The sequence below is a fragment of the Drosophila bipectinata genome, chromosome 3L (assembly GCF_030179905.1).
Source record: "Drosophila bipectinata strain 14024-0381.07 chromosome 3L, DbipHiC1v2, whole genome shotgun sequence".
Taxonomy (NCBI): Eukaryota; Metazoa; Arthropoda; class Insecta; order Diptera; family Drosophilidae; genus Drosophila; species Drosophila bipectinata.
The window spans coordinates 11,453,257-11,476,160 of record NC_091738.1 but is presented as its reverse complement, the minus strand read 5'-3'; the positions used below and the strand labels follow the sequence as shown (position 1 = coordinate 11,476,160).

General features: G+C 42.8%; 1 protein-coding gene across 1 annotated transcript; it reads right to left on the bottom strand.

Annotated features, from left to right (window-relative positions):
- Positions 1-1,437: 1,437 nt before the first annotated feature.
- On the bottom strand, positions 1,438-7,574 carry Doc2 (Dorsocross2). The gene is made up of 5 exons (XM_017254379.3): positions 6,967-7,574; positions 6,258-6,414; positions 3,243-3,510; positions 3,027-3,164; positions 1,438-2,169 (listed from the first exon to the last, which is right to left on the bottom strand). Exons 1-5 carry the CDS (start codon positions 7,055-7,057, stop codon positions 1,438-1,440), a joined length of 1,386 nt encoding a protein of 461 aa, XP_017109868.2. The 5' UTR covers positions 7,058-7,574.
- Positions 7,575-22,904: the final 15,330 nt, after the last annotated feature.

Sequence of the window (22,904 nt, the reverse complement as noted above, 5' to 3'; positions counted from 1 at the left end):
TTCCCTATAATAACTAATTAACTTTCGTTTAGGAAACAATTTTCCCCCTTTTTTCGGGTACCCCAAAAATTCGTGTTTACACAACAGAAATGCTGCTCGACAAAGTGTATCTAATTTCATAACATAACAAAAAAAGGCAACAAATGTGGCAGCGTAAAAAGCAACAGCCATAGTGCATTAATTATCCAAAGACCTGCGACATCTGCCAGGGATGGCTGGGGATGGGGATGGGGAGAAAGGGTGGGTGTACGGCCATTTAATGAGGCATTCAAGGCACTCACAACCTTGCGCTTGTCAACACACACACGGCCGACATCTGTCACCCGTTCTGGCCTGGCCTAGGATCCCCTATAAAACCGCAGGCCTTCCGATCCGAAGCAATACCGATCCCCAGAGGAATAAAAACCGACAGCTAGACAAACGGCAACAATTACAAATCGATTTGATACACAGAGAAAAATACTAGGGTATTAGAATAGAAGATATATTTTAACAATAAATATACAGTTTTTAAATTAAAACTGTAAGATGTTAGTCCAACGACTTGTACCTTATAAAATAATTTATATAGTATGAATAAAAAATATTAGTAATATTTTAAATATTTTTTCTCTGTATTGTAAATTGATTTGACCGTGTTTGTTTTTCCAATGGCCGGGCGGGCGGGCAGCAGTGTCTGCACCGCCTCTCCAACCCTCCAACCATCGAGGCATCTAACCATCAAAAAACCAGACGAGACGTGGGTGGGACGCATGTCATCGTAAACTTCATTATTGGCTCCGTTCAGCCCCTGGCTAAGATCTAGCAGCTCTTCATCGCAACTTACATAACGAATTGTCTATTTTCTTTGGCTTCGTCTCAGTCTCTGCCCATTTCATAAATATCTTGCATGGGTCTTGCAGGTCTCCTTGGTCGGATCGGATCGGATCGGATCGGTCTCTGGGGTAGCATTTTGAGGGCTGCAACCGAATTTCATGCCTTGTCGAGCTATTTAATTGCAAACAAATTATGTTCTAGCCAGTCGCATCTCTGTGTGGCTAATGGATACAGCATCCTATGGATCTGTGGTGCCCTGATGATGTTGTCGAAACCCGAACGTTTATCTTGTAAATTGGTTGGGATTAATGTCTAGCGGAAGTTGTGATTTCCAGCCTCCAGCCAAGATCGGCCAATGATAGAGCAGCCAGCAACTGACGGTTTGTTAGTTTTCCAAAATAGATTCATTTACCTTCAGGGTTCCTGTGGGCGTACAGGCTTTGAAGGTTCAACCCAGCAGGCGGATATAAAATATCTTCCGGAGATCCTTAGAGAAATAAAGCACACTTTAACTTCAAATTAAACTTAAACTTACTTACTAATCAGGCTATGATTGGTTTAATATCGAAATGAGTACATAATGGTTAAAGAATTAAATCTTAAATCAATAATCCTGAATCCCTAACTACCTCCTCCTAAGATGGCTGATATACTAAAGCCCTTGCTCCTGGATGTGGGAGCTGGCTCCTGAGGCTGTTCTTGGGAGGATGGCTCCACAGTCTCTACTGTGGCCGTCTCACTGCCCACATCCAGTTCCAGTTCATCCGCTGCCGACTCATCGGATACAGGCTCTCCGGGGGAAATGCCTGGAGGCAGTCCTAGGCCAGGATGTACTGGCAGCATTCCTGGTGGGGGATAGGGAATCCCTGCTGGCACACCCCCACCGTACTCGTGGGTTCGTCCAAAGTAAGTACAGGCCAGATCCACCAGCGATGGTCGGAGCAAGCTCTGCATATTCTGCTGGAACTGTTGCATGAATACCCGGTTGTGGAGCGGATGCGAGGGCGGGGATCCCAGGGAGGCCAAGGTACTGGCGCCAGGCATCGAGTGATCGTCCAGCGATGACGATAAGGAGCAGGCGGAGCCATTTGATCTCAGTCGCTTAATTTGCGGGCCATCCAAGTCAATGGATCCGGTTGTCGTTGTGGTTGTCGATGCTGCTACCTCGCTGCTCTTCACCGGCGACATGTCCGACTCGGATTGGGATTGCGACTGCGACTGCGTCTGGGACTGATCTTGATCTTCGCCAGTTGGCGATGAAGACATCTTGCGTTTGCAGCGCGATTGTCCTGTTTCGCGGAAGCCCTTCGCAAACGGATTGTTGTCGATTTTCAGCTTGGTGATGCGATCGTTCTGCGGAAGGGAAAAATAAGAGCGTGAAATATGACGATTGCCTATATAATCTTAAGCAACAGAATTCCAGGGGTGTGTCTGATAGATACACTACAAGAAAAAGGGGTTACATTTTACTAAAACATTTTACTTTTAGTTCTATAGCCTTAGCCTAACCCTAGCCCTCAAAGGACCTTGTTTCGTAAAGAAAGTCCCATCTTAAAGATATTTTTTCCCGTGTGATGCATAAGTCATTGGCGTCCAGTAGCTGGCGTTAAGTAACAAGGCCACTTGACACCAGACCGGGTTCCAGTTCCACTCGACATGACTTGACAACTTTGAGATCTCTCTCATCTCGGTGATCGCATCTCTCATCTCGGTTCCCGAGAGGCGATCTTGCTAATTAGAGGCAGACTGGCGTCGGCTGTCAATGGGCCAGACCTAGACAAAAACACAGCGAGGTGCTCTCAAATTTACAAGGATGTGGCTATCCAACTTCCTAAAACAACAATCCGACTCGCTGACTTTTGCCTGCCCATCCCATCCCATCCCATCCGAGTCCAGCTCAGACGAGGATCTTGAGTCTCGGGATCTTTGGTGAGGCGTTCCATGCTAATTCGAGACGTTGGCCAGCTACCCATGGCGTGAGCAATAGCCGCTCGTTTGCCCAAAATTAACCAATTAGTGTGATTGGTTTTAGTCCCTGGGCCAGTGTGCTCAATGAATTGGCAAAAAAGAAGCAAGGTTAGAGTCTAAAAGACACGTTTTCGATACCCTTCTAACTTATATTCCAAAAAGTATGTAGTATCTTTTCGAGGCTAGTAATGTTTCTAAAAAGTTATGAACTAATAAATTCTAGGGTATTAAATATTACCAACCTGATATGCTGTCACAGCCACAAACTCGGTCTCGGCGAACACAAAGGCCTGTTGGGGGGCCCAGGGAATCTGCGCCAGATCAGCGGTGCGTATGACATGCAGACGCGGCTGATACTTGTGCATGCTGGCCAGGACAATCTGGATGGGGTTTGGGAAAAAGATTGGGATTCGGATAAGTAACCGGATACCACATCAAAGCTCAATGCCCGCACTTACATGCCCGCTGTTGTCCAATGTGTTATTGGTGAGCTTCACCTTGTTGAAGAGAATGGGCTGCGCCTGCCAATGGGCACCTGTTGCCGGACTATCCGGATGCAAATACATGCGCTGGGGGCTCTGGGGCTCGGCACCTCCAGCCGGAACCCACTGAGAGCCGGAGAACTTGTAGCGGCAGTCGCCAATCGGGACCATCTCGAGGAGTACACAGTAGTTGCTTTCGTCCTCCAAGCCAGAGACGCTCAATCGCATCGAGGGAAACATGCGTCTAAAATAAATAAATAAATATATAGTATAATCACTCAAAATCTCACTAAAATATTAAAACTTATTTCATTCAAAAATCATTTAAAAGTCCATTTAAAAAACATCAAACAAATGTCATTCTTTCAGCCTTAAATAAATAAAAGTTTTCTGTGGACTCTGGTTTGTTTGATTACGCGGAATGGAAGAGGGAAGAGGGGAGTGCAGAGTGCAGGAAAATCCAGGAAAAACCCAAGAGCCTTTGTTTATCGAACAAACTCAAATATAGTCATGCTGGATCGACAAAAGGAGCCCATGCCAGCGAGGGGCGTTACAAATATTTAATTGTGAGATTTCCCTTCCATGCGCCATGTAATTAGCCCCGGCCAAATAGAGATCGGTCGGGTAGAGGGGGGTAGAGCCGGTGTAGGGATCCGATCCTCTATCCTCTCTATATATCCAAACGGATCGTTTGCCTTGTGCTAACAAGGATGCGAAAGGCCCAGGGCCTGACCCAGGCCTCAGAGAGCAGCCGCAGACACAGCAGGTGGTCACGGATCTTGGCGCCAGCTTGAAAATATGTTTGCCTTCTCGTCCTCGGTCTTGGGTCCTCGGTCGAATGGTGAACATGATTTCATGTTCTTGTTTTTGGCAATGATTTTTGTGTTTCTACCGGATGATTAATTAATTGAACTCTGCTGCGCTTTGGTTTGCTTATATTTAATTTGTTTCTTTTTGGCTTTTCTGTTGTTTGCTTTGTTGAATTCCATTAGGCCACAGAGCATCGAAATATTTCGACATTTGTGTGGTTTAGAATTTCATTTTCAATTTTCGGTTTTTTTTTTTTTGTTTTTGGCAACAGTCCACTGACTGGTTGCTTTCGGCCAAACGATTTGTTAAGATCGATATCTTTGGCGCGCCTGCGCATAATTAAAGTAGAGAATTTTTGGGCTGCGAGTGAGGAGAATCCTGAATTCTGAACATTTGACGGCATCTGAGTTGGCGCTTGGCAGGTGCAGGGACACGGTCAAGGAATGTGTTCCGAGCTGACAGCCTTCAAGAGGTTCTGTGGAAGCACCCTGGGGGACTAGTGTTTACCCTACAATTCCAGTAAATTATATTAAAGAGGAGAAGGCATTTGATCTAGGATAATACTAACCATATATTTTTTTTTATTTTTTCTTTGGTGTTCTTAGTTCTTTAAGATAGTTTACTATATCGCTTCTGTTTACTGCCTTTCTATACGCTTCTCATTTAGTTAAGTTGCCTGGTAATGCCCACACACTTCTTAAAAGCTTCGTGACAAAGTCATTTCATTCCCCCGTTGTCAGACATTAACCGATACGGTTTGTTCTATCTAACTTTAATGGCCGTCTAGGCTTTGCCACCCAAAAAGATCGTTGGGTTCAAGTGGCAAGAGTGAGGCTACGAGACAAGCAACTAATTAGTTTTTATGAGCATAGAGGCTGGGATCCGAATTCGAATCCGAATCGGATGCGGTATCGGGATGCGCGATTGGGCAGACAGTGGCACTCTGGCGCCTAATCATTAAAAATTCAAATCGATTGCACTAAGAGAGCTCTACTGGCGGCGACGACTGCATCTCGCACATAAAACATTTTTGATGAGCATAAAAAGTATTTAATACACAGACTTTATGAATAATTCATGGCATATATGGCGTACATATAAAACAAAGGGTTCGTGAAAGACTTTTGGCTGCCCAAAAGTTTATGTTAATGTTCTTTGTTCGATTGTGTGTGAGTATTTTTGGAAACCCTTTGGGTGCCTGACGATCGAACTGTTATCTCCAGCGGCCAGTTGGCATCTTGGGAGAGGGCCAAGTGTGAAATTGCTCGTATCTGTCGACAAGCTGTGGTCACTGTCACTCCGAGATACAGATACTTGGACTCGAAAGTGAGCTGGAATATATATTTTGGGCTGTCGTTTAGTTTGTCTGCAGACAGGCGCCACAATAAAAACGCTAAGAGCGCTACACAAAACGCTACAAAGATGACGACAAAGTATCCTTGACGCAAAGATTTATGCCGGCCGAGACTACGAGAGCTAAAGGAGCGCCGACGCCCGACCAAAAGGACGTCCCACTGCGACGAGAGTCTACAATAAATTACGATGACGCCACTTTACGCACATTCGGACAAGTGGCGGACACTTTTAGGTAGTCGGCATCTGAGTGAGCATCTGAGTCGTGCATCTGATAGATACACGATAAACTATCTATGCGCCTTTGATTCCGCAGCGCAGCCTATCTCGAATCTGGGCACGCAAAGTGCCGGCCAACTTGTCCGCTTTACGCCTTACGCCGATAGCCTCGAAAATCTCAGCATTGCATCTCAGCTGTACCTGCGCTGGCTTTTCAGATTTCACATCCTGCCAAGTAGAGAGCGAGCCAATGCATCAAAGTAGCCTACATCCTACATCCTTCCGCATTGTTTGCCTGTGAAAATTGGTGTCGCGACGCGGCTGTAAACAATTTGCAGGCGCCTGCGTCTAATGAGCCTTTAACAGTCGATGACGACGATGAGATTCTATTCTCGATTCGGGACTTTGCACTTGGATCGGCCCGGAATCGGGAATCGGGTGCTTTAGCTGTTGGTTTATTTTTCTTTGCCCTATGTCTGGGGTATTATTTTTCACGTTCGTGCTAATGCATCGGCACCGAACTCTGTTTGTTTCTGTTTTCGATCCCTAAAGATCCCCTTTCCCTAATTTTATTTCAAAGTCAAGCCATCAGGAGCCATTAATCCTTACCTGCCGCTTTTGGTGATGATCATTTCTGTGCCAATTTGATGAAACTGCTTCCAAAGATCGTCGTTTTGGAGAGTCATCTCCACGCCGGGCAGAGTTACTCGAGGTGGCATGATCACGTGTCGGGGCATGGGAATGGGCAGCATGGGAGGAAAGGGATCTGAAATGGCAAGGAATTGGTTAAATATTAAAGTTTTTTTGGAATAGTCTTGTATTCCCTTTTCATTAGACCCCAATTTAATCAGAAAAATGCCAAGAAATAAAGGAGACATTGTATATTTGTTCCTCATCGAAGTGATCTTTAATTATTGGTTAAAAAAAAGCTACATTGATTCTTTGCCGATTGGCAAACTTAATTCACTCCATTAAGGAGCCAATAAATACGTATAATGTGGCATACTTAGGAGTGCGATTAAATAAAAAAATACTTTGGTTTGGGAGTGCGCTGATCCCGCTGTTTAACGATCGCCGGCAAACATGCAAATCGCATTTGATATCAAGTTTCGCGATCGGCAATCGCTTTCCCACATTACTCAGCTTTATGATCGGTGTGGCCATAAAGGCGAACACTCAGAGATATATAGTCAGAGTACGTACGACCGCTGATTTTGGCCAATTTAGAGGGCGAAAAGTAACGGCCATTAATGCTAATGATGCTTAACAGCACGGACTGGCCAACGGGCCAACGGGGCGGATGGGTGATAAAGCTTACCTGGTATACGCTGCATTATCTGCTGGCGATAGATCTCGTGCGCTATATGCTGCTGCATACGCAGATCAACCAGCTCATTCATGGTGATCATATTGAGTGGAAATCTAAATATATACTGTACTTCACACTTGACAAAAATTTACTTTGGCTTTTTTTGTTTAATTTTTTGTCACTTTTGGCACAAAAAACACACTGGGCGCACTACCCGACAACATATGGCATTGTGATCCGTCTGCCCGTCTGCCGATGGGGTCTTGACTATTTCTGAAACTGTTGGGGCTATTGTTATTGTAGTTTTTTTTTTTTGTCGGTGGCGAGCACGAGATGCCGATGATTAGCGTCAATTATGCAAATCACGGCAATCACAAAAGTCTCTCATGTGCGTGGGTGTTAATTTGATTACGATGGTGTCAAAGTGGTTCCGCCGCATATGTGGGTTACTTTAATATTTATGCGGGTGGTGCATATATGGTTAAACGAATCGATCTATTGGGTATATGTATATTTTGCCGACGGTCGTGTCTGGATCTCGCCAAGTTCGCATTTCAACTGAGCAAGTTCCGTTTGGCGGCGGAGAGCTCTCCGATTGAGCTGGGAACGAGCTTGACTTGTTTTGGATCTTTGAGCCATTGATCGAGGTTACCTGCCGTCGCTACCGCCGCCGGATCTCAGCCATTGGCTGCCAGGGCGAGATGGCATCTGGCTATGGGTGTCTCTCTCATTGTTGGCACCTCCATTTTGAAAAATCTTGCACTGACAGCAACTCTCTTGATTTTCCAACACTGTTTAGCTCCGCCCACGTACTCTGTTTCCTGTCTCTTTCCATTCTCACTTTCCGCTGTCTCGCTCTAATTGTTTTTAATTCTGAAGTGCGAAGTTGCACAGTCAGCGGCGAAGAGGCAGCAACAGCAGCAACAGCAGCAACATGTTGCTGCGGGGTCGGATGCTGAGTCTTTATTGGTGTGCGTGTGTTGCCTTTTAATTATGATCATGATGATTGAAATTGTTTTTTCCTCCGTGTTTCTTCTTTTTGGCATCTTTTTGTGTATTTATGCTTTGCCCATTTGTAGCCGAGCTGTCATGGTGGTCCTCTTGTCTCATGCCTGTAGCTGCCTCTCGAGCCTCACCGCCCCGATCACGGCCGTGTGTGTTTGTCGTTTTGCTGTTCATTTATTTTATTCCACTCAGGTCTACACCAAAGAAAACAAATCGTATTTGATCATTATATTGAATATATTCGAGAATCTTAGTATTTTTTAAAGAAATATTAAACAGAAACTAAAATATCTTAAAGGTACGGCAGGGCAACAGCATTATCAGCATACTTTTTGGGGTATGTTTTGAGTTAGGAGATCATATGCTTTATGGTGGTATTAAATATGATACTAAATAGACTATATTTGGTGCAATAATATATTTTGAGATTAAATTGGTGTTCCCCTATAAAAATATAACCTTAAAACCTTTTTTTAACAAAATTTCAGACATTTTTTTAAAACTTCCTAGTTTTTCCAGACCAAAAATCTTTCAACTAAATACCCTCAACTATTATCATGTATAAAAATCATGTATTATTTAAAAACCTTTTCCACCGTGTCTCTTATATGTTATTTATTTTTTGACGCTACGTCATTCGGGCATCGATATGGCGGCTCCACAAAACCCAATATGGCTTCGCTAGACCTGCTGGTAGATGTATGTTTTTTTTACCTAAATGCAGGTGGTCGATACATATCCGATGGATGGTGTATTTTGGACCTGACCTTTTCGAGAGCTTGGCAAAACATTTGTCCAAACGACGGAAACGCGTGCTTGCTTACAAATTCGAAACTAATTAAAGCCAATGGAGGCGACATGAACTTTGACTGAAATTAAGTATACGCCATGTGGGACCCGACCAAAGCCGATGGCGAAACGTGATCCGGCTAGAAAGTAAAAGTCTCGTGTTTGCCTCGAATGTGGCTTCCGTTGGCCAGCGATATTCGAGATTAAACAAAAAGCTTATCTGGTTTGTATTACTGCGAAATTCTTGAGGCTCTCGATGGGTAAACAGGCAAATATGTAGTTAGCCGAGCTAATTTACACAGCACTTTGCTGGCCTGACACATCCACGCATTATCGCCATAGTCTCTCCTCTATAGCCAGGCTGGCTGTGGCGATAAGCGTTTTGAAATTAATTTACAATTAGCCGGACGGCCGGGCATTTAACCAAAATTGCGTTCTGGCCATGTGCCGTCTGCGCGTAATTTATGCTCACATCGCGTTTCCACATTTGGTTGCTCACATTTCCGGTTAGGTTTTCATTTTCAATTCCAATTCTCGAGCCATTAGACATCGATCCTGTAGGGCTGTTCTTTTTGGGTTTTTATTTTTCTGTCAGAGACCCTTCTTGCCAATAGCTGTGCAATTTGTCAGCACCCAGCTAATTGGTGCTGCCTCTATGCCTGTTGTTTGACTAATGCTTTTCGCTTTACTTCCGTTCGGTTCCGGATAAATGGGCCAACAGGTAGTCGAATTTACAATTGACAGAATGAGTGGTTTGCTAAATGACATGGATACTTTTTTCAATCAGTTTTATCCCTAGAATGCAATTAATTTTATCTATGTTTCGGGTAAAACCTACAAAAACAGTAGGGTAAATAGGTAGTAGTCTCTTTATTTAAGGAGTCCTGATCATAGACAGCAAGACAGTGTAAAGTTATATCAACAAAAGCTGATATAACCTTGAACTGTTCACTACGTCCTCGAATCGTGCATCGCCATTGTAAATGAAATATACAAGTACTCTGGTGTCTTTCCATCCAAGTTGCGAAATAATGATGGAGGAGACCTGATGGAGAGCACGAGCCCATCAGGTCTTTCTCGCACGGCTGTTCAAATTAAAATTAGCATAAATCGTCTATGAAAGCGATGTAATTTTCCATGGAAAATATGCGATGCCCCCAACTCAGGGCATCGCAATTTATTGATTTAAACTTTTAGCTCGCATTCAGTTCGCTGTTATCCGTTCATTTATTTGAACAAGCCCTACACTATAGCGCCTTTATATGCGGCCCATAGCTATTAACGGCCTGGCACTTGATATTCAGTATTCGGTATTTGTATTTGCTTCTGAGTATGTAGTTCCATTGTTGCAACACCAGACCAGTGTCTGCTAGAGTCTAGACTCTAGTCTTCTTGCAAATCTACTTTTGTATGCAAATTAAGTGACTCAATCAACATGGCCAGCATGGTTGGCGAGGTGGAGCATCATCGAAATCGGTAGCCGACCAGCGAGAAGGCATCATAATCATCTGTGTCCATGGCTGGCCCTGTGACCACTTGACGGCTTTTCGGTTTCGGCCAGAAAACCTACTCCAGTACTCCAATACTCCAATACTCCAATAATTGAAAGGTGTTTAATCGTGTGTTTCGTTTTTGTTTTTCTGCACATTCACGATTTGGACCTTTCGTTTGCGTTTGCGTTTCGTTTCGACTCCATCACTCAATGGCTGTTTGCTCTCAAATTATCATAAGCAAATACGGCCCAGACTCATCTCGGATACACCAGACCCCCTCGGTCGTAGCCAACATTTTTTTTTTTAAGGCCCGTTTCAGGCCCCGAACTTCAAACTGAAGTGCTAAAGTTGCTGGCGACGCGACGCTCTGAGAGGCGCTTCTGTTGTGTAGACCCTTGAGTTATTACAATATTATATTCAAATTTCAAGTGCTACTGGCTGGCAGCTCCCCCCACCGCCTCATACAATATGTATGGGTCTGAAGGAGAATCTGCATATTTCCCGAAGCATTATAGTTGTTTATTTGCTTGGCAAGATCATTGAGTTGCCACTCGACGGAGATGCGTGTTAACAAGATCATGTGCAATAACAAGATCATGGATTTAAATTTTTAGAAACAGGTGATTTATTGTAGTTTATATAAATAGGTTTTCTATTTTGTAATGAAATATCTCTCCCAGTTATGATAAATATCAGCAGGAGCACGTGCCTGCAAAAAACAATAGAAAACCTTTCAAATTTCTAACCGCAGATGGCCAATTTCATGCTGCATTTCATTACCAAAAAATCGGAATCTCAAAACCAATCAAAAACCAAATTCAACACCCAACTCTGAAAAGTTCAACGGCCAAAACGTTGACATCAAAGCCAAAAGCCAGAAGACTGCCGTCAGACCCTAGACGGCCAAATACAAAAGAAGAAAACTCCAACTGGCCAAGATCCGAGCCAAGTCCAGTAGTCGGATGCTAGATAGATAGATAGAGGGGAGGATGGAGAAAAAAAAAAGAAGAAAACATTTCGCTGATAAAAACATCCATTATGCGTAACAATTTGACGGCTTCTTTGGCTACCGCCTTTGCCTTATTTTGAGTTCGAGGCGGCGGCTTTCGGCTTTCGCCTTTGATTGAGTGCTGGAGTCTTGGCCCGGCCTAGCCGCGGGGTAATTGTTGTCGCTAGGTGGACCGTTCAGATGGACGCTGGACGGGATCAGGCCTGAGTGCGCAATTACAATGGCCGTGATAAGGCGGGAGTGGGTGCCGGAGCGAGATGGCATGTATAGCGCTAACGTCAAAGAGGAAATGCCTTAATCTCGTGACAACAACAGGCCCAGTGTCTTCCCACTCTTCCTTCTCAGTGGCCATACTGATCCCCTATGCCTTATCTAGACTACACTGAAAACAATTAAAAGGGGAATTATATTCTAATAATATTCTAATAATTATTAAACTCATACTATTTTAAATATTTTTCTTAACCTTAATACCATTGATCTCGAGAAGAACTGACTTACTATTTTCTTCAGTGTATTTTAAATCCATCGAGTGTTGGAAAAGTCTTTGTTTGCCAAGACCATAACGTCATGAAGCCAAATATAGAGCGGCTCTGATTCCATTTGTTATTTGAGCATCGCATTGCTCCGCGGATCTCGGGCTGGTTCGTTCCTATCTATCTGGTTGTGTATCTCCTTGTTGTCTGTGTACTCATGGCACTAGTCATAGTTGACACTTTATGAGCCCCTCCTATTCCCCCACCTCCAGCTGGCTTTGATTGCTGCCTCTAATGGCGTCAAGACTTTCGCTTTTATGGTGCCTGCAGTTCTACGAATCCTAATCAGCCGCAACTTCATTTAAATTAGAAAATTCCATGTAGCATGTACTTGGGTTGGGATTATCGGGAAAAGTGATATGGGAAAGGGAGCGGGTTGAAATGGTAATGAAAAGTCTAGATTAAGCAATCATGGCAGTTTGAATTTAATGGCATTAAGATGTCTGACAAAGGGTTATTAGGAACTGAGAATTAATGGTATTTCTGAAAAATATTCCCTAAATATTATCATACAAGTTCTTTTAAATAAATAAATATCTGAAAATGAAATTTCTTACTTAGTTTGCTTAAGATTCCCGCTTTGGAATTTCTAAAGCTCCCTGTTCTGGCGCCAACCTACATTGTCTCTAGACACCTCTACTAACTTTAATTGTTTGTTCTTTCGAATTTGTTGATCTCTCAAGGGCTGGGCATCCGCGTTACACGCTAGAAAATACCTCCCCATCTATGTAACTCCCAACTCCAAACCCAAAAAGCTTACAGATTTTCTTCGGCAAACAAATATGGCGCAAAGTCAAACAAAAAACAGAAAAAAACAAAGGCATTTCTCAATGGCGGCAAAAGCGAGAAAAATTTATGCTACCTCCGCAATGTTGGAGGAGCTCTATGGTTCTACCTGGTAATTCCTAGCCATGTGAGGCGTCAAAAGCTTAAATATTTACAATTCCATAAGGCACTGGAAGAACTCTAAGAAACCCCAAAAAAATAACTCAACAAACGAGATTAGAGCAGGAGACTAAAAGTATGAAAAATATTTGTTAAAAGGCAAATAAATTGCGGAAGATAAAGATCTAATTTTGATTAAAATTTAAGCTTTTTCACAACCCTACCAGCTACCGAACTGAGGCTGATTTCGAGAAGAAAACAACAACAAAAAAAACTGGTAGATCCACTAAACTAAAGATGCGGGAGCGTATAGGAAAAAAATTAAAACTTGTCGCATCCAAAATTTATGTTTGTCTTGGCATGGAGCCGGAGGGAGACGGCGGTTTTTTGGAGGAACAGAGATAGAGAGGGTTGAAATGTCTTTAATAAATTAGAGTTGGCTGGGAAGTCGGTGGAGTGGCTTTGTTATCACAGCGTGGACAGCAGCATGTTGTTGCTTTATATGGCAAACAATACGGTACTTTTAACACCAAAATCAGGTCCCCAAAAATCCAAAACAAAGGCCAAGACAGCACAGAAGCGACAGACGCGTAGCTGCCGTTCGAGCAGCTGGGCCCAAACAGCCCATGGATACCGATATGGCCAAAAAAAAAAAATAGATGCAGATAGAAAAAAGTTCATAGAAAAATAAATAGGTACATCCTTTAAATTTCAGACTTAAATAGAATTAGTTCTATATCTGAACTCTTTAAAAATATATAATATTTAAAATAATTAAACCTCTAAGTAATGTTACCTTTATCAATAAATTACCTTTTCTCTAAGTGTTAATTTACAGATACAGGGGAAGCAGCCACTGATACAGATACGGGTTACAGATACAGATACTTGGTGGACGACGGTTGCCCCCATTTGCATATGAATGTGGTAATGATTACAAATTTCGCTCGTAAAAATGTTTAGTTTGTTTTTTTTTTTTTTTTTTTTTGGGACATAATTAACTATGTATCCGATCCAATACGAACCGTACCGATCAGCTTCTTGGCCATCGAATCCAATCTGTTGAATGCGTTGCGGTTGCGGCAATTTACAGTCTTGGGATTGTGGTTCGCATGTATCTGTATCTTGTATCTTGTATCTGGTATTTTTACTGGCATTAATGGATGCGCGGGGATACGCATGCCCAGCATCGGATGTCAATGGACTTGATTTTTAAAGTCTGGGCGGTGGGAAAGTGTTGAGCCGTTTACATTATAATGGGGTGGGGGACTTTTATTGAATGAATCGAAATCGAGCCTTTCACAGCCAATTAATAGCGGCTAACAAGATCGATGCTGTAGCCAAGATAAGCCAACGAGCTGCATAACTAATGGCCCGAACAAGCCACTTCAGAATGTTATACTTGGTTATACTTGGTAGTTTGAAATTCCACGCCCTTCCTTTAGCTGTATATTAGCTGTGATGTGGCAGAACTTGCCATAGAGATCCTGTCGGCTGAGCTGCTGTGTTGATTGTGTGGCGCGTTACCTTAATTTCTTGGCGCCATTCGATCCCTCGCCGTTTGCTGCGTCATAAAATTAAAACTCTTCACTCCATCATTTTCGTGAGCGAGTGCAACATTTGACAGGTAGATGTCTGGGAAAAGGGCAGAGCATCAGGCACTTCATTGCTGACTGGTCGCCGCGCCCTCCAATGAAGGAAGTGGTGGCTACAACACACCTGTACTTGATACTCTTTCCTGAAAGGAATTTGGAGAATGGGAGTTTTAGCTACCTCATTATTTTACGTAGGCCATGAAGTTTGGATTTTATAAAATCTTCTACAAGTATATCTAGTGTATTAACTATTCGTTCAAGTTTTGTCTCAAAAACCTTCCTTTTTATATCCAAAACTTCTTATTAATTCTTGTTTGTTTCTTTTTATGGCCAGTTTTTTTTTGGCTGCTTAGCTCTTGACCATAACTTTTGACAGATTTATTAGGGAATATTAATTTTTATAGTGGGCATATTCGAGGGAGAGGTGCCACAGGGAGTTCTCGCTCACATTATCACCTCCAAGGGTTCAGGGAGACGACTGCTGTAGGTAAACTCCAGTGATCTCTTGGGGTGATCATCAGCATCAGCAATCCCCCACTAGGTCCGGTCCAGTGTTGTTTTTGGGGCTGTTTGCATGCCTTTGTCCCGATGGCTGGGCCGAGGAGAGGAGCTGGCCGGGGCGGGCCGTGGCGGCCAACGTGTGAAAATGCATTTGCATATTCAATCAACGGCACAATAAATATACCCATACTACACACGAATTCATACAGAGTCGTTAAACAAGATTTACATATGAAAATAACAAAATATTTAACAGCAGCCGCAGACGGTCTGACTGGAGCTGGGACTGGGGCTGGGGCCGGGGCTTGGACTTGGACCGACTTCTTCCAAAGATGATCATCTTTTCATCCTCCCCTCAAATTGAAATTGTCAATAAGGCGACGGAGCTTTGGCGACTCAGCGACCCATAAATGTGCGACGGGGGCTTGGAAGACCAGAGATCAGAGCTCCGAACTTGGAGATAGGAGACCGGAGCCGGGGGGTAATCCATAGATCTCGTGGTCCACAAAATCAAAAAATCATGCTCATGAGCGTGCACGCTCAACCCGGCTGCCAGCCACTCGCACTCGATCTGTTAATAGCGACGATGACTTGGCCAAATCGCCACAGCACATCGGACGAAAATATTTGCGTGGGCATTTTGGCCATAGCTATTTTGGAACCGAATTTGTACTAAAATTAACATGCCCGGCAATGGAAACGTTTCCCAATCGTGTGCGACATCATTTATTCCACTGTCAGCCGACACAATAGCCGGGTGTGAGCCACAGCCATACCACTGCTTTAGATCTATATCTGTATATATATTTTTAATTTATATAATCGACACGCGCTCTAGTAGTTGTGCCCAGTGGCACTTTCCATTTCAAATCCATCCGATAAGCGGAAAATCTAAAGAGGCAGCTGCTGCTCCGGTTAGTAGTCGTCATGGGAGAATTATCAGGCAGCCGCGTGCCCAGAAAGCCATCCCCAAACAAATCTAAATGTAAAACCATAAATACAAATTATGAGCGATACGCTAAATCAGGAAAATGCAATCGAACGGAACAATAATCTCGGGCGGGCGGCGCATTTCACTTAATGAAAATGTTGGCACTGCAAGTCAAGTGCCTCAAGCTGTAGCCTTCCAAGAGAAATCAAATAAAACTATGGGTACACCGGGAAAAATATCTAAGAAGTGGTTATTATAGGCCTGACATAGTGAACTGCTTAAGGGTCTTAATAGAAATGATCAAAGGGCCCTATTTCTTACACATATCTCAATATGTTTCTTTTAAACCTTTGTATACCTCTTTTCCAATTTGTTTAAATTTAAAATAAAATTCTTAACTTGAAGGTAGTAGTTTTCTTTCCGTGTCTTAGCCAGAGAACGCACTCAAACCCAAAACGACGATTGCTGCACGCAAGTGAAAAATGTTGGCGCCAGGCGCCACTAAAAAATCTTATGAATGAAGTAGACACATTTTTTGAGTTGTCGGTGTTGCATGCCCCCACCACCACCACCTTTTTCTTTGGCTTTGGCTCCTCCAGTTTTTTGTTTGCTTTCTGTTGGTTTGTTTTAAGCGTAGAAGACCGAATACCGAAGACCGGAATCGCGTCTCTCTGGTTAGAGGTCTCCAGTCTTCAGACAGCTACCTCCGCGACTCTGTCTGTCATTATAATCGTTTTCCCGGAAAGCTTCTGCATTTATTAAGTTATTAAAATGAAATTAGCAGCTTGTCTAGGGAAATAGTGAAAATTCCCTACAAATACCTGGGTCTCATGATGAAAATGTGTGGCACTTTAAGTGCAATTATTTTATTTTCCAATGAATGTTGCTTCAATTTATCAAGACTGCATAGTCTATGATTTTGTCCAAACAGTGACAGTCAAAAAGATCTACGAATCGTTTAAGGCACTCCGCTTAAGAATCGGATAATTATTGCCGAAGATATAGCCTTCGCTCTGGGCCTAAATAGTGGCATGCATTTTTGTGGATTTTCGAAGGGGGTCCTCCAGAAAAATTGAAAAAAAGTTGAGAAAAAATTATGTTCTCATATTTTGATGCAGATTTATAGAGAATCGATCTGCAATTCGTTTAAGGTATTCCGCTTAAGAATCTGATAATTATTTCCGAAGATATGGCCTTCGCTATGGGCCATATAGTGGCTCCATGCATTTTTGTGGATTTTCGAAGGGGGTCCTCCAGAAAAATTGAAAAAAAGTTGAGAAAAAATTATGTTTTCATATTTTGATGCAGATTTATAGAGAATCGATCTACAATTCGTTTAAGGTATTCCGCTTAAGAATCTGATAATTATTGCCGAAGATATAGCCTTCGCTATGGGCCATATAGTGGCTCCATGCATTTTTTTGGGTTTTCGAAGGGGGCCGTCCAGAAAATTTGACAAAAAATTGAAAAAAAATTATGTTCTCATATTTTGATGCAGATTTATAGAGAATCGATCTACAATTCGTTTAAGGTATTCCGCTTAAGAATCTGATAATTATTGCCGAAGATATAGCCTTCGCTGTGGGCCATATAGTGGCTCCATGCATTTTTTTGGGTTTTCGAAGGGGGCCGTCCAGAAAATTTGACAAAAAAATTGAAAAAAAAATTTGGTTCTCATATTTTGATGCAGATTTATAGAGAATCGATCTACAATTCGTTTAAGGTATTCCGCTTAAGAATCTGATAATTATTGCCGAAGATATAGCCTTCGCTGTGGGCCATATAGTGGCTCCATGCATTTTTGTGGATTTTCGAAAGGGGTGCTCCAGAAAATTTGACAAAAAATTGAAAAAAAATTATGTTCTCATATTTTGATGCAGATTTATAGAGAATCGATCTACAATTCGTTTAAGGTATTCCGCTCAATAATCTGATAATTATTTCCGAAGATATAGCCTTCGCTGTGGGCCATATAGTGGTTCATGAATTTTTTTGGATTTTCGAAGGGGGTCCTCCAGAAAAATTGAAAAAAAGTTGAGAAAAAATTATGTTCTCATATTTTGATGCAGATTTATAGAGAATCGATCTACAATTCGTTTAAGGTACTCCGCTAAAGAATCAGATAATTATTACCAAAGGTATAGCCTTCGCTATGGGCCAAATAGTGGCTCCATGCATTTTTGTGCATTTTCGAAGGGGGCCGTCCAGAAAATTTGACAAAAAATTGAAAAAAAAATTTGGTTATCATATTTTGATGCAGATTTATAGAGAATCTATCTACAATTCGTTTAAGGTATTCCGCTTAAGAATCTGATAATTATTGCCGAAGATATAGCCTTCGCTGTGGGCCATATAGTGGCTCCATGCATTTTTTTGGGTTTTCGAAGGGGGCCGTCCAGAAAATTTGACAAAAAATTGAAAAAAAATTATGTTCTCATATTTTGATGCAGATTTATAGAGAATCGATCTACAATTCGTTTAAGGTATTCCGCTTAAGAATCTGATAATTATTGCCGAAGATATAGCCTTCGCTGTGGGCCATATAGTGGCTCCATGCATTTTTTTGGGTTTTCGAAGGGGGCCGTCCAGAAAATTTGACAAAAAATTGAAAAAAAATTATGTTCTCATATTTTGATGCAGATTTATAGAAAATCTATCTACAATTCGTTTAAGGTATTCCGCTTAAGAACCTGATAATTATTGCCAAAGATATAGCCTTCGCTATGGGCCATATAGTGGCTCTATTAATTTATTAGCTCTTTTTACTGTTGCCGTATTGGTAATATGTTTGATTTATTTATTATGCATTAAAATTATTTGTATTTTATTCATTCGGTGATTTGTCCCTTGTCCCTTTCTCAAATTCACCCACACTCTCTATATATCTATAATTTCTTTGCTTGTTTTTACTATTGCCGTATTTTAAAATGTTTGATTTTTTTATTATGCATGAAAATTATTTATATTTTATGCATTAGGTGATTTGTCCCTTATTCCTTTCTCAAAACCCACCCATACTCTCCCTATATCGGATTTTATCAATCGCACTTGTTGCCGGGCTTTCCAGGGAACACTTTCTACCTGTGGCGGCTGATTAGTCGGCTGATCGTGTTCCATATTAAATCCACGCACTAAAGGCATTAATCACCATTTTCACGCGACGTGCTGTCGCCGATACAATATATAGTTTATAAAGCCGTGGCCCGCCTCGTATCGCCGCGTACCCCGACCCAGGCGATCCAACTCGTTAGTCCTGGCCAGGCGGCGTGGCCTGCGGTGTCTTCGGGGTTCCTGGAAAAGTCGGCCTATCTCGCCCTGAAGTGGCTAGAACCAGGCCAGTCCCGGCCAGCCCGACCAGGCCAGGCGTGTTGACTAATGACGCGCATTTAGCAGCGATTAATGAATTTTATGAGCCGCCATAATTTTATGGCACATCAACTGGCCGGGCCAAGAGTGGCTAGGAATTTCCAGCGAATTTCCCCGCCGCCAGGCCATTGACGAGCGTTGCTGGAAAATCCGACGGCGCATAAAGCTGCAGGACCTGCGGTTTTATTGCCCACTTCTATTACGGATATATATTTTACCTGGATATTCATACAATACATGGAATGTATTGTATCAAGGAGGCACCGGCGTTACGGCCACAATGCCAGGGTACTTGAGATTTTTATGACCACATGTGCATGTGTGTAGTGTAGGTGCTCATATGCTAATCAAGTGCTTCGATGGGTTCAGTCTTTGGTCTGGTTTTGGCTTGGATTGGATGGGATGATCGGCTGGCTGGTCGTTCCTGGCCCTCGGGCTTGAATAGGGCGTTTGTATGACAGCTAATGTCTCGCATAATAGAAATCACCTACTTAAAATCAAGTGCAAATTGTAGAGACGCCGACTCCGACGCCGAGCCACTTGAGAGATCTGGACCACTCCTGAGAATCTGGAGAACCCACTACACTTCCCAGGCTCTTGGCATACCAGGGCATGTATGGTGCACCCATGTAATCCTTGTATAATTGAAACAAAGCGCAATTTGTTTTTACAGTTTGTCGCAGCCTCGGAGATCCCATTTTCGGTTTGTTTTCATTTCCCTAAAAAGATCTGCTCTGCACTTTTGTTTGTCACAAAGATTTGCTCAAAGGATGTTCCCATTCTCCTGTTTGGGAGAATCATACATATGCGTACATCTTGCGGGTTTTTAGTTTATTTTCCCTGTGCTTAAATTGTTTGTGCCAAATGGGATTTGGGTTAACCACAAGAGGTTTGGTTAAAGGATAACATCGTTTTGCCATTGTTGGCATGTCCCATCGACAGAGTCGGGGGGACAATTGACAAAATGTTGTCATCTGTCTGACAATAACTGTTTGGATTGCTCTGGGTCCGGGGAGCTACTCTTGTTAGGCTTAAGTGGTATGGATATATCCTGCAGCTGGATCAGAGTGCTGATATAGTCGGTGTTATCTATGTCTTATGTTTGGGGAAAGAACGATGTTTGTGGAATTAGCTGGCTTGTGTTTGGAAGGATCTTGAAGAAATAAACAAATAGTAATTGTAGCCACTTTGTTTAAAAAGATAATTGATCTTGATTTGTTTGTTTTAATTTCAATATTATCTACATTTTAAAGAATTCTTAAAAATAGTAAACTTAAGAAGACCTTAAAGATTCTTGTCGTGGAATAGAACACCTTGATGGGTTCCTAAGTCTATTTCAAAGCTAATTTTAATTTCTCAGGCCAAATACCAGCCCTTTATGTTAATCAAGCAGGTCGGTGTTTTTTGTCTTATAGTTTTTTGGACAGTACTGAGTACTCCACTTTCGAGTATGGACATTCTTCGGCATACCACAAACGATTATCTGCATCGGCGAACACTCAACGAATCCGGAGTCCGGGACAGCATCGGCAGCGGCATCCTCTCGGCCCGGCCCGGCTGTCTTCTCTGCTCTGGACAACAATGGAAGCGGTTAAAGTACAAAGCATCGCACTTTATTAACTACTTGAGATTAGGGCTGATAAGGAGATAATCCCAGTCGGTCGGCCCTTAGGAACTCGGCGTAGGAGGAGGAGTACTTTCGGACTACTTTCGGTAGCTGTGTCGGTGTAATAAGCATAACAATATCGTTGTCCGCCCAATTGACAAGCCAGTCCGATCTGTGGCGATACTGGCCAGTAAAATGGATCACAGGTATGTGTTTCTGTTCCGAAGGTGAGATCAATGGCAGCAGCTTATCATCACAGCCCCGAACTCTGACCCACACGTCACTGCACTTTCGCCCAGACATCTCGTCATCCATCCAATCCGCAGGCGCATCTGCCTTTGATCACCGAACCGTGATTTTAATCCAAATTGGTCGGGATCTTTGAAGCTCCCAGCCTGATCCCAAGGCCATTCGGGGGCATGATGCTGTTGCCAATGTCATATCACTTTTTCAATGGCTCAGTGTGAAATGGTAACATCTTCTGGCAGGAGCATCAGGCCCCTAGGCATCAGGATTTTTCTGCTCTTTTGAGGCGTGGAGCTCCTGCTATGTAATGGGATTTACCTTTTCTTATATTCTTCTCTCCACAAAATCTTTTGCTATTTTCCCCCTAATTTCTCATTGTTTGGCTTGCTGGTTTTTTATGCACGGTAGCCAGAGATGAAAGGTAATTGCATTTCGTAGAACCCCAGAGGCAGGTGAGCTCTATCATTCGATAGGCTTCTGGTTCTGAAAGAGGCAATGACAACGCTTCAAGTGTTTATGCAAATGCATTCTAACACCTTGGGACACAAATATTTTCCAACTGCTTACAATCATATTGATAACTTTTATAAATAGCTTGTAGTTGTAAAAGCACTGAGATATCATCACTTAACACTTGTATTTCTATAAGTACTAGGTACTACATATTGTTCTATTCAGGTGTAAAATTTTTCCTCACTGGATCTAGACTTCTCTACAACCTTGTGCTTTAACTTAAAGATCTTCTAAAGTGGCTACTGGACAACAGTTGCTACTTTTCTAGTTGCAGGTTGCAAGTTTCTGGCTGCAACGTGAGGCGTAAATTAATTCTATTGAAGTCTCTGGCAGTTCCCTGAAAAAAACATACTGGCGGCTAGGCAAACAGTCAACGGCGATGGCCAAGACCTGATCACGGGGTAAAAAAAGTGTTGAATCCGTTGCTCCAGCTCCAGCTCCGGCTCCCGCTGCTGTTTGCTTGTTTGCGACTCGGACGACGTCGTGGCTCATTATGCGATCGCGTTAACCTGTGAAATTTATTGTTTGTCCGTCTACAATACATTCTACGGGTGAGCTGGAGACAGAGATCTCTCAACCATACCCGTATAGTGTACTATGGCCCTTACTGGGAGAAAAGCTCCGAGAACTGTGGCTTCTGCTGGTTCCTCTAATTCCAGACTATTGACAAAAACTCAATACCAGTAGTTGAGTTAACAGTTGGCATTGGCATTTATGAATTATGGAAAACTGCTCTAAGTAGTAGAGACAGTGTTTGGAGCTTGGAGTTTGGAGGAGCAACTGCATCGTCACATCCATCGCAGCTCGACAGAGGGCTTATGAGCTTCAGAGCTTCGGGCGAACAAATGTTTTATTAATGAAACGATGCCACCACAGTGTGGGGCAGCAGCACTCCGCCTGGCGGGGCAGTCGGGGCAGACACTCGTCTCTAAGCGAGACAAATTACCACATTTCAACACATACTCAAAACTGGCGCTGGGCTCTGCCCCCCCGAAGCAAGTAACTCTCTGTCAGAGTTGCTAACTTGGCCAAGAAAATAAAGGGTATATAAGTTGAGAAATAATTCTATAACTTCTTAAATAAGTCTTTAAACTATATATTATAATAGGATTATAAAATAATTTTCTATCATTTTTTTGGCTATATTTTTGTCAGCCATATCTTGCCAACACTGATCCCCCTTAATCCCCCATTTCCAACCACACCAAGTGGCCCTTTTGGCGCCCATTGCAATTGCTTGGCCCTTGTGGGTCATTAATAAAAATGTTTTTGTGGTTGTTTTTGTGGCCGTTTCTTGGTCAACTCCCCGAAAGCATAAGAAAAACAAACAAATGGACAGGCGGTCGCAATGGACAGCTCCAAGCAGTTGATGCGGATCTGGGGGCCCAAGACTTTTTGGTGGGTCCAATCCAGACCAGACCAGACCGGGCCAGGCCAGCCCCTACTTTGGGTCAAATAAGCCAAGTCAGAGA